General features: G+C 33.1%; 1 protein-coding gene across 1 annotated transcript in view; it reads left to right on the forward strand.

The window, feature by feature from the left end:
- LOC142232660 (protein ABHD18) overlaps positions 1-5662 on the forward strand; it is a gene marked incomplete in the record, with an annotated part of 369540 nt that extends 363878 nt beyond the window's left edge. The window contains 1 exon segment of the mRNA XM_075303305.1: positions 4596-5662. Within this exon segment, the coding sequence (XP_075159420.1) occupies positions 4596-4626 (31 nt within the window).
- Between the last annotated feature and the right edge of the window lie 7982 nt (positions 5663-13644).

The following is a 13644-nucleotide window of genomic DNA, read 5'->3' on the forward strand; positions in this document are numbered from 1 at the left end:
ATGATAGACACATACTTTAATTGAAAAAATTAATAAAATTTTGTTGTATGTGTAATTCCCTAAATAAATAAATAAATAAAACACAGGCTATTACCGACGCTTCATAAACGATTATTCGAAAGTCGCATATCCTATGGTCAAAAATTTAAAGAAAGGTTCGAAAATAAATCCGAAGGACGAGGATTATAAGGCAGCATTTAAGAAATTAAAACTGCTAATTAAACCAGATCCTATATTGATTTTCCAAAGGAATTCACACTTGTTACTGATGCTAACAACTTTGCTCTTGGAGCAGCACTAATGCAAGGTCATACAATTGTATCATACGGTAGTCGATCACTAAACGGTCATGAAAAAAAACTATAGCACAATAGAGAAAGGGCTCTTGTATATATTTTAGGCAACAAAATACCTTCACCCATACTTATTTGGTAGAAAATTTAAGGTCTATACTGATCATAGACCTTTGGTATGGTTAAGTAATCTCAAAGAACAAATTCGAAACTTCAACGTTGGAAGATCCAACTTAATGCATTTGATTTTCAGATTGAATGCATTAAAGGAAAAGAGAAAGTTGTTGCAGATGGTTTAAGTAGAATAGTTCATGACAATTAAGGAAATGGCGATTCAGATATTGTCTTAATAAATTTAAACGAATTATTCAATGCTACGAATGATGATGAGGACAGTGATCCACAGCTCACAGTGCCGATAGCACAGACTTCATACAAATAACCACAAGCCCATTGAATATTTTTAAGCAGCAATTAATTTTAGAATCTGCGGATACAGAAAGATTAATAGAAAAAAATTATTTCCAAAAGAAAAATAAGACATATCTGGAATTTGACACAGGATAGTAATTTGCTACATATTATGCGAGAAAAACTTTTTTTCTGTTGGTTGTATTGTGCTCAGAAAATTACTTATATTTAAAATTTCAAGAACTACACAGAAAATTCTTTGTAAGGAGTACCAATTTAATGGTCATGAAAGCGAATACCTTACTTGAGGATATCACCAACGAAGGTAGAATTTTCCAAGTTATAGAGGTAAAACATTTAAGAAATAACCACAGAGGTATTAATGAGATTTTAAAGGAAATAAAGGGAAAATACTATTACCCAAATTTACAAAAGGTTATCCAGAAATAAAGGGTGATTCTTTTGAGGTTAGGATTTTCATGCATTAGTATTTGACAGATCACGTGGGATTTCAGACATGGTGTCAAAGAGAAAGATGCTCAGTATGCTTTGACATTTCATCATGAATAGACTTACGATCTGCCACAACGTCGAATTTTCAGTGAATGGGCCCTAGAAAAGTTGGCAGAAAATCCGCTTTTTTATCGACAAATTTTGTTCAGCGATGAGGCTCATTTCTGGTTGAATGGCTACGTAAATAAGCAAAATTGCCGCATTTGGAGTGAAGAGCAACCAGAAGCCGTTCAAGAACTGCCCATGCATCCCGAAAAATGCACTGTTTGGTGTGGTTTGTACGCTGGTGGAATCATTGGACCGTATTTTTTCAAAGATGCTGTTGGACGCAACGTTACGGTGAATGGCGATCGCTATCGTTCGATGCTAACAAACTTTTTGTTGCCAAAAATGGAAGAACTGAACTTGGTTGACATGTGGTTTCAACAAGATGGCGCTACATGCCACACAGCTCGCGATTCTATGGCCATTTTGAGGGAAAACTTCGGAGAACAATTCATCTCAAGAAATGGACCGGTAAGTTGGCCACCAAGATCATGCGATTTGACGCCTTTAGACTATTTTTTGTGGGGCTACGTCAAGTCTAAAGTCTACAGAAATAAGCCAGCAACTATTTCAGCTTTGGAAGACAACATTTCCGAAGAAATTCGGGCTATTCCGGCCGAAATGCTCGAAAAAGTTGCCCAAAATTGGACTTTCCGAATGGACCACCTAAGACGCAGCCGCGGTCAACATTTAAATGAAATTATCTTCAAAAAGTAAATGTCATGGACCAATCTAACGTTTCAAATAAAGAACCGATGAGATTTTGCAAATTTTATGCGTTTTTTTAAAAAAAAAAAGTTATCAAGCTCTTAACAAATCACCCTTTATATAAATAACTGCGAAATTTACAATAAAGCAAAATATGACAGGAACCCTATTAAGTATTCATAATATACCCCATGCAAATCTCTGAGATGGTTTCTCATATAGAACAGAATATTGAACAAATAGATGTAGCTAATAGGGACATTTTGAGGAAAGAGATTGACAATATAAGGGCAAAGGTGAAATCGATCATATCTGTGCACTCCAACAGAGAGAAGAGGGGAAATTTGGTACATGGTGTTAGTATATGGTCTCTAACAACCATGCAAAAATTGGTTCACATCGGTCCATAATTATATATAGTCCCCATATAAACCGATCCCCCGATTTGGCTTGCGGGGACTCTAAGAGAAGCAAATTTCATCCGATCCGGCTGAAATTTGGTACATGGTGTTAGTACCACATCGGTCCATAATTATATATAGCCCCCATATAAACCGATCACCAGATTTGACCTCCGGAGCCTCTTGGAAGACCAAAATTCATCTGATTCAGTTGAAATTTGGTACGTGGTGTTAATATATGGCCTCAAACTCCCATGCAAAAATTGGTCGAAATCGGTCCATAATTATATATAGGCCCCATATAAACCGATCCCCAGATTTGACCTCCAGAGCCCCTCGGAAGAGCAAAATTCTTCCCATTCAGTTGAAATTTGATACGTGATTTTAGTATATGGTATCCAACAACCATGCAGGAATTGGTTCCTATCAGCCCATAATTATATATAGCTCCCATATAAACCGATCCCCAGATTTGGCCTCCGGTGCGTTTTGGAGAAGCAAAATTCATCCGATCTGCTTGAAATTTGGTACGTGGTGATCGTATATGATATTTAACAACCATGCCAAAAGTGGTCCATATCAGTCCATAATCCTATATACAGTCGACTCCGCTTTACTGAAACGTTAAAAATGCAGCCATTTAATTTCAGTTATCCGAAGTTTTTGCTAAAGCGGACTACGGATAACTGAAAAAAACTTCCAGTAATGCGAACTTCGGATAACTGAAAAAGTTTCAGTAAAGCGGACTCCGTATAACTGGAAAAAAATCCACTCAATTTCAGTTAACCGAACTTATTACCAATGCTATGTACATAAAATAATAAAAACAAGGTGTTTGATTCCGTGTGTGTGCCATCTACAATTTTACCTTTCAGTTGATTTTATTTACAGAGTGATTTAAACTGTTTTGAAAGTGCCATCTTCACTTGAAATAAAGCGTTCTCAATACGGAGAAGAAAATGTACTCTCTCTCAATAGCGAGAATGTGGCATTTTCAGTAAAGCGAAGTCATACTAATGTGACGAAACTCATTTGAACACAAAAAACTTTTCAGTAATCCGATTTTTTCAGTTAAGCGGAGTTTCACTAAAGCGGAGTAATTTAAATGAAATGGACAGAAAAAACAACTGGGGAATGCGATCGATTTCAGTTATCCGAGGTTTTTCAGTAAAGCGCATTGCGCTAAAGCGGAGTCGACTGTAGCCCCATATAAACCGATCCCGAGATTTGGTTTTGGAGCCTCTTGGAGGATCACATTTCATCCGAATTGTTCAAAGTTGTTTGAACTCGGTTTGAAACACTGTGCATAGCGGCACAAATAATTTTTCTATTTGTTTACCTGGAAAGTTGCCCTTTGATCGATGCTTGTAGTTTTGTCGCTAAGCTTTGCATCAGCTACTAAGCATCACTCAAGAGGGCAACGAACCTGTCTTGAACCGACCATCAACTCGCGTGCGCGCTACCGATCTCCCCCCGCGATAAGTTACGAGTGCAGTGAAATATTAGTATTGAAAAATAAAACAAACTTTGAAACATATAAACATTGAAGTGAACATTTAAAAATAAAGAACATTTACAGGTAAACTATGAGTGAAGACAATTAATACACAGTGACACATAAAGACACATCAACATATTAACCCATTTCCCAATCATAAACGCAAAAAGAAAAGTGCCGGCCACTAACAACAATCATCATCAACAAAAAATCATCAGAACAAAATCACAACACAAAATACACAAATTTTTACTTAATACTATATTGCACTGAAGTTTACATTGAAATTGCACTTATTGTTACTTACAACTATATTGCACAAACCCATGCACTATGGGCGGAAATTGAAAATTTGCGGCAAAAATTATTTACAATCAATCTAGTATCGCCAAACATGGTATATCGATATATCTTATCAAAATCAAGTGTTACCAACAAAAAGGGAGACAATCCCCCTTATTCCAGGTGCGTTACTATAGAGGGGTCGAAATTGTAATTCCACTTGGAATACTATAGAATATACTTTTAGATGGAGTTTAATTTATATTTGCTTATTTTCCTTATTAAGAAAGCGCCTTATCCCCAGAACTTGATGTAAATAGTATAAATCAATTGTCATTTTATTAAATTAATTTTATTAATTAAAATTAAACAAATATTAACCATCAAAATCACATTCTTCGGTATCTAACTCTAATTCCGTCTCTCTGTGTTTGTTCTTCGCAGGATTCCGGTGGCAATTATTAACCGATTTTGATAAAATTTGGTACAACATGTTTTCTTGGTCAAAGGACAAACACGGTTGAATTTGGAAAAAAATGGATCAAAGTTACATATAGCCCCCATATATATGTATCGCCCGATTTCGACAAATTAGACCATACTGCGCTTATTTACCACCCGATTGTCTTCAAATTTAACACAATGTAATTTTTATAGTACCCTTAAAGTGTGCAAAATTTCATCAAATTCGGTTCAGATTTAGATATAGCTACCATATATATGTATCGCCCGATTTTTCCAAATTTGACTATAAAACCCTTACATTTATTTTAGTATGGGAAAGTTTGGGCAGACAAACTTTACAGCACGTAAAAGTATACTTCCTCACGAACAATAATAAGCAAAAATTTTCATTAACAATCGTTAACATTTCTAGTTCTATTCCTCGCAAATATACGTATGTGTTACAATTTTCACATATAAACCGTACTTTTGAATCCATAAATTCAAGTTCAAAAACACAAATATTTTGTAAAGTCTTTTCAACATTTTGAACTACTAAACCTCCTCTTAGAATCTACATTTAAAAGTTTTCTTTATTCACTTTTATTGCGAAAAAAATTAAGCACGAAATTTGTCAACTTTTGTTCGCCTTGATTAAACGCAACTGGCATAAATTTTGGCAAACATTGGCTGCCTTTTTCTATTGAACAGGGTTGCCAAGTTTTAAATTAACTTTCGATTTTTACTATCCAAGATGTTCTATAGTAATTTCAATTGGAATATCCAATAATTTGACTTTTTGCCGCTGTTTTGCGATTTCCGCCCATAGTGCCATGTTGAATTTGAATTGAAACAACCCTTGTTTACACTGTTTCCTTGAATTAATTTAAAGTATAATTTTCTTTTGTAAATATTTTTAAACCTAAATCTAAAACTTAATTGCTAATTTAAAACTTAAATCTAATAATAAATTACGAATAAAAATTAGAATTATATTAAAAATACACTACAAAAACACTAAAACGATTGAAAATAAATATTCCAGAATTTAAAATTTAAAACGAAAATTTCTTCAAGTGCAATTATTTCGGAAGGCAAAATTAGTTTTACTTTCCAGCTCTTCATCAGTTCAACCCCGAACATTTTGGTCCATTGCGAACCGGATTTGTGTTTTTTAAATTATTAAAAACAATAAAATTGGAAAAAATAATATAAACTTTTTCTTCAAGTGTATTGTGATTTTGTTCTAAACCTAAAAGTTAAAAAACCCAGTAACCCAATAGTGTTGTTTTTAAAAAAGTGAAAAAAATCTGTAGTAGTATATTAAAAAATAAAAAATTATTAAGTGATCATAACCAGTGTAATATTAATGTCAAAAACCCCAGTGTAATACAACAACAACAAACAAAAAACCAAATAGTCAAAGAATACTCAAATTGCCCATGCCCTTCAAATGTAAGTAACTCTATGCAAAACAAAATAAACAATAACAACAACATACAGTAACCACCAAAAACAATGGAAGATGAAGATGGGAAAATGGCAGCAGAGGGTATCAAACCATTGACGGCGTTCGATGCAAACGTGTCGTTTATGATTTTTTGTTCCACAAATTAAACTAAGAATAAAAAGAAATTTATATCAGGGAATGACGTAGAACAATGGGTCAAAAGTTTCTCATTATTATTTACACAAAATTTAACATCATTTGTGAGTTTTTAACAAAAAATATTGCAAATTAAAAATGAACGAACGTGTATGTATCGAACACCGTAAATGCAACTTTTGGTATGACGTCGCCCATTTTCCAATCTTCCTTTTCTATTGTTTTTGGTAACCACACAGCTAGTGATGCATTGACTGACCAACAAGCGGACAGCCAAAAAATATTATATACATATAAAGCATAGAGAGAAAACAAAATAAAAGGGTAATGACATTAACACTACACTGTAAAAATAAACGGTTATGACATTTAAGTAAAATGTTTGAAATATAGTGAAAAATTGTGGACAATAACAATTTTGAAGTGTTTTTCGGAAAAATTATGTACTTTTTTCAAAAAAGAAAATAGTGAATTTTTAAGAAAAAAGTGTTTTTTTTCGCAATCTAAAAAATTTAGTGACCCAATATACAAAAGTGTTTTATTGTAGTTTTTTGATCAATTAATCAAAAAAAAACTTATTTACACTGTAAAAAATAATGAAAAAGTGAATTTCTGTATATTTTGGCAAAAGTAAATTTTTTTATTTGTGATATTTTAAAAAATTACATACAAGTGACCCATACAAAATTAACCCAAGTTTTATACATTTTTTCAAAAATCAATTCTCGGTTCGGTCGTGTAATAAAAAAAAGAAGAAAAAAACAAACATTGCACTTTGGACATTTTTGGTGAATTTGGACAAAATCGTAACAACGGTTTTTTAAAAACTACATTTTGTCCAACAATAAAATTACAGTTTTTCACGACACAAACAGTCCCTAGCGACACAACAACAAAAACAACACAGCGGCAGAAAGCAGACGCCATTTTTATACATTTTAATACATACATACACAAGTACTCCTAAAATCGATGAATGATGTTGATCAACTCTTACTTAAAACGTCTGCTAATATTTATAATGGTCGAAAGAGTGGTTCAAAAGTAAATGTTGAACGAGGGAATGATGATGACGACGACGACGATGATGATGATGATGAGGCTGGTTTTTATTCCACGAACTAGATTGTTGTATATGTGCATAAATGTTAATTTTTAATTACCTACTATTCTATGAATTCCAAATATTTTAAAACAAACGATTCTTATAATACATTTTTTGATCATTATAATTTGAACTGTTTAAATGTAATTTCGGTTAATATAAGGAGTGTATCTTCAATTAGTAAATTTAATCGATTTAGAAACTTAATTAGTAATTTTACGAAATTGCCTGATAGCCAAAACGTTGGTTTATATTCTATAGGTGGTTTTAATGGTATTCACTGTGAGAGGTTTGATGGTTTTGGAGGAACCTCTGTCTACGTAAACGTAAATTTGAAACACCGTGTAATATCGAAAAATAGCGAAGGTAGCGTTGAAATTATCGGTATTGAGATGTCAGATGTTAAGATTGAGAGACGGAAGTTGGCGATAATATCAGTTTATAGGTCACCTCGATGTCCAGTTGATATTTTTTTGAGAAAAATGGAAATAATTCTTCACAACCTGAATTCTTATTTTGTGGTATTTGTAGGTGATGTGAATGTTGATTCTTTTTGTCCCAACAGAAGTTATAGAGAATTATCTACTCTTCTCATTGAACATAATTTGCACTCATGTCATGCTTACGTTACCAGACCTTTGAGTCAGAAATGTATTGATTGGATTTATAGCAATGACCCGGATAAGCTGTCAGTTTATGCTATAGAAAATGAGTTATCTGACCACAATATTCTAAGTTGTTGCATTGAATTGGATATTAATTATAATCCGGCCGTAACAAGAAGGAATGAGAAAATTGACTTTGTAAAATATACAAGTATCCTTGATTCGACACTGCCGCAACTCGACAGTATCTCAGATCCTTCTCGTTTATGTGATAGTTTGCTAGAGACTCTGATTACAGCGAAGTCACAGAGCCAATTGAATACTACTAGGGTTAATGATATCAGATATGAGGTTTCTCCGTGGATGACTGAGGGTCTATATGGGCTAATATGTTTTAAGAAAAGGCTTTTAAGGGAGAGGAAAAGGAGATCAAGTAACTGCTTGCTTGAACGTATTAGAAGGATTAGTAGGATTGTTAAACTATGTAGTAGGAAATTGATGGAGGATTATTATATGTTGAATTTGGAACGATACTCTGGTGACACGAAAAAAGTATGGGGTTTTCTAAACGATGTTTTGGGTAGAAGAAAGCCAAGGTTCAATGAGATTATATCGGTAGATGGCCATAGTGTTATTGAGGATGATGAGAAGGCCTGTATTTTCAATAGATTCTTTTACGAGTCTATCAAAAACATGAAGGATAATATTGCACGTTATCCTAATGATGACTTGAATTTTTTTGGAACAATGAATGGTGTGAATACTGCTTTTAATTTACAATTCGTTAGATCTGAGGAAATTGTGAATGTAATTAGATCAATGAAAGGCGGCAAAAGTCCGGGATTTGATGGCTTAGTTCCAAATTTGTTGCGAGTTAGGGAGCATGAGATCTCTGAGGTAATTACTAGAATTTTTAATAGATCTTTGGAGAAGAAATTGTATCCAGACATTTTAAAAACCCATAAAATTTTTCCGATTCCGAAAAAACGGGATGCGAGAGAAGTGATTGACTTTAGACCAATTTCTGTTTTATCTTGTATTGATATTGTTTTTGAGAAGATTATATTTCAACAGCTGTCAGAGTATATCCACGACAATAAAATATTATTTGAACGTCAGTATGGTTTCAGAAAAGGTTCGGGTACAGAAGAGACATTGGTTAACGTTGTGGAAAGTATTTGTAGTGAAATTGATAGTTGTTTCAGGGGCGTTGCTGTGGTATATTTCGATTTTTCGAAGGCCTTTGACTTAGTTCAACATGATATCTTATTGGAAAAGTTAAGGAATATAGGAGTAGCGGACGATTCGATTTCGGTTTTTAAGGACTTTTTGAAGAATAGGGTACAATTTGTTCAAGTTGGCTCAGAATCCAGTGGTAAATTGCCGGTTCTACATGGAGTACCTCAGGGTAGTGTATTGGGTCCTTTGCTTTTCAAAATCTATATAAATGATCTTCACAACATTGGCTTTTATGGGAAATTATTCTTATTTGCGGATGATATTTGCCTTTTATATAATTATAACCACGAAAGGGTTCTACAGGCACAAGCAGAATATGACGCGTCAATGTTGGTAGAGTTTGCTAGATTAAATGGACTAGTTGTCAATGCTGGGAAGACAAAATTTATTAGATTCAGGCCGCATTTGCGAAATGAGGATGACGAGTTTACAATTATTGTCGATGGGTACTAATACAGTGAAGTACTTGGGAATTAGAATGTGCCAAAACATGTTATGGGATAGTCACATAGCTGAGATTAAAAATAAGATTTCTTCTGCCATTGGGCTTTTGTATAAATTCAGGAATAAAATGAGTACGAAAGTGAAACTTATGATGTATCAGTCGCTTATTCATTCTCATTTAACGTACTTACCAATAGTTTATGGTTCAGCGTCAGATGCATCTCTTAGATGTTTACAAATAGCACAGAATAAGGCCTTAAAGTTGGTGTTCAATCTGCCACAACGTTTTTCAACAGTTGCATTATATAAACATATTGCAAAGGATATATTACCGGTTCGGGGTTTATATAAACAAAATATCTCGATATATATGTTTAAGTCTTTGAACTCGGGCGATGCTGGATCTGTAATGTTCCATCGAAATATAGATCGAAGTGGTAGAATTACTAGACATTCAAACGATATAGCTGTTTCCAGATGCCGATTAGAACTCACAAAACAACGTATTGGCTACTCGGGACCCACTGAATATAATAAATTACCTGTGTACTTAAAAAACTTATCTTCAATTTCTATGTTTAAAAAGGATATAAAAGAACACCTTTTGCTAAATGTTGAAACACTTTTAATGTAATTATTTGGTTTTTATGAGTTAATATGATTATTTGAGTTATACGTATATGTAGTTATTGTTAAAGTTGCCTTTTATGCCCCTAAAAAGTCTATAAGGCGCTGGGGCTTTAATATGAATTTTGTACAGATAAATGAATTAATACATAAATAAATCAAAAAAAAAAATTAAAAGCTTCAAAGTGAGTACCTATTTTTTTTTTGATTTTTTTTGGTAAATTTTTGGTGTACAGTTTTTTGCTGAGCTCATATTGGGGAGCTTGTTGCTGCAAAGACCCTGTATGACCCGTAAAAATTTGGAATTTGTGATATGCTCATGACACAGAATTTTAGACTCATATTTTATTACGCAAAAAAAAGGAACTTTCTGGAAAACGAATGATTTGGGAAGACAAAAAAAAATGCTACACTAAAAGAATTTTTTTCTCATAAATTCTAGTTGGAAAAAATTACAAACATTTTTTAAATTTTATTTTGCTCAAAAAATTTAATTTATTTTGTTTTCTTCAATCATAAAAAACATCAAATTGGAAAATTCATAAAAATTTTGGATTTTTTTTCATCAAATCGATTTTTGATTTTTTTGGATTTTGGAAATATTTAATTGGGAATTTATCATTTTATTTCCCGTACACCGTAAAAAAAGAGACCCTGGAAGAAATTTACTATTGCATCAATCGGCAAAAATTGAAACATTTTTTGAAGAAAACAATTTATTTTATATTTATATTTTTTATCAACCTTTATTTTTTTATTATTTACATCTATGGATTAAACCCTTACAGACTAACAGTAATATATTACATTATATACATATCGTTTGTTTATATATCAAGTATTTAATAATAATGTTATCTTTTTCATTACATTGTATTTCTCTTCTGACAAATCAAGATAATAATAAGATTTATTGAATTCATTACAAAGACGGCGAAGTGGATCGTTGTTTTCAAAGTTCGTTCGAAAGTATTCAATGTGGAGCAGTTCAAAGTTGCGGGTAGGTCTAAAGGGTACATTGAATGATATGCTGTTAATAAGGAAGTCAGATTTAAATCTTCCGTTAATTAAATCAACCGTAAAACAGATATTCAGCATGGTACGTCTACTTTTCAGTGTAGGTAATTTGATGAGCGATAGTCTTTCTTTATAAGACGGCAAGGTTTGAGGTGTCCAGTTATTCCGACGTAAACCAAACAGTAAAAATTGTTTCTGAACAGATTCAATACGATTGCAATGAATTTGGTACTGTGGGTCCCAAATTACAGATCCATATTCCAGGATAGGACGCACAAGTGAAGTATATAAGTTTCTTGTAACAAATGGGTCAGAAAATTCCTTACTCCAGCGCTTGACAAATCCAAATGATCCATAGTTCTTATTTACAGTCATAGAGATCTAAAATTTAGCCTGCGATCCAAAAGTATTCCAAGATCTTTAAAGGATTCAACAGTTTCAAGCGTTGTGCCATTCAAGTTATAATTCGTGTCGATATAATTTAATCTATAAAAAGAGATATGCTTGCATTTCCTTATGTTCAGTTCCATCATATTTGATGAGCACCATCTGTACATGCTATTCAGATCAGATTGGAGTAAGGATTGGTCATCACTATTCCGAATAACCTTTATAATTTTAACATCGTCAGCATACATGAGAGTGTAACCATATTTAATGGCTGATGGAAGATCATTTATAAATAAGCAGAACAATAGAGGGCCAAGATGACTGCCTTGTGGAACACCAGAAGGCACATGTATTGATTTTGAAATAATGTTATCAAATACTACAAATTGTGTACGATTCTTTAGATAACTTTCAAACCAGGATACCATTAATTCACTGAAGCCCATGCGATGCAGTTTGTACAGTAAAAGTGAATGGTTTACTTTGTCAAACGCCTTACTAAAATCAGTATAAATGACATCAGTCTGTAAACGATCTCTAAAGCCTTCATTAACCATTGTAGTCAATTCCAAGATATTTGTTATGGTCGAACAAGATTTACGGAAGCCGTGTTGTTTAGGCAATAGAAGAGAGGAGACTTGATGATTCAAACTATCAGAAATAATTTTCTCCAACAGTTTTGGAATAGCACTTAATTTAGCAATGCCTCTATAATTCGTAATATCTGTCTTGCTTCCATTTTTAAATAGCGGAATGATAAATGAATTCTTCCACAACGTAGGAAAGTGACCTGTGCGCAAAGATTCATTAAACAGAAATGAAAGAGCAGTCGAAAGAGAATGAGCACAATAATTGAGGATGTTACTGGGAATCCCATCAGGGCCCGGCCGGTATGAACATTTTATCTCTTCCATATAACTCATCACAATATCAGGAGAAATAAATGGAGTAGTGAATGTCGAATATTCCTGTATCTTATATGGGTACGCATAAAATTGCTTGAAATCCTCTTGGCAGTAAGTTGTTGCAAAGAACTTTGAAAACAAATTACATATAGATTCATTATCATCCCCTTCAACAGCACCATAGTGAAGGGTTCTTGGATACACATTTGATTGACGTTTAGAATTAACAAATCTGTTATAGGATTGTTCATTCCACAGGTTGTATTCTGAACGAGCAATTGAGTAGTTTGCATAGTCAGTCGCAGATCCAGATTTTTTATACTTTTTATAAAGTTTATTCTTTCTATTCTTCAAGTTACGTAATTTACTGTCATTCCAAGGTGGACCAGTGTGAGAAGTTATTCCAATTAATGGAACAGATTGGGCAATGAATGAATTCAAAGTTTCATAAAATGTATTTATTGATTCATCAAGATTTCTCGCTGGTAAGATTTTATTCCAATCCACATTTAATAGTAATGAGTTCAGTTTTTCGTAATCAGTTCTATTAAAAGAGAATATTTTATCAGTTTTCAATACGAGTTTTTTCGCACAGATCTCGAAAAAGACATATTTATATTCATACAGACAGTGGGATGATGAACATCTTCAGGATTTACAACGGCATTGACGCGTGATAAAAACACATCTTTTAGTTCATTTGTAAAAAATAAATCAAGTAATTTATTTTTCGAATTTTGTATGTTGCTAATTTGAAAAAGACCATCTTTTAACAAGTTTTCAACAAATTCAGGTTGATATCCATTTCTTAGCATTGGTACGGAGTAATTCATTTCCTCACAATATTTCCATGTAATAGATGGAATGTTAAAATCACCAGACTAAACAATCAAATCAGAGGATCTCGCAGTAGATAGGACCGATTGGATAGCAGTCAAATGAGCATTATAAACATCGTTACAAGAACCAGGAGGAATATAGGAGCAAGTCACAAACAATGAATTATGGCCGCACCTTATTTTCACTCCTAAATATTCAATTTGAAGTTCGTTTGGAATATCAATTTTTGATGAAGCAAATTTCGAAGAAACAGCAATTAGGACGCCGCCAC

The sequence above is a fragment of the Haematobia irritans genome, chromosome 4, assembly GCF_050003625.1.
Source record: "Haematobia irritans isolate KBUSLIRL chromosome 4, ASM5000362v1, whole genome shotgun sequence".
Taxonomy (NCBI): Eukaryota; Metazoa; Arthropoda; class Insecta; order Diptera; family Muscidae; genus Haematobia; species Haematobia irritans.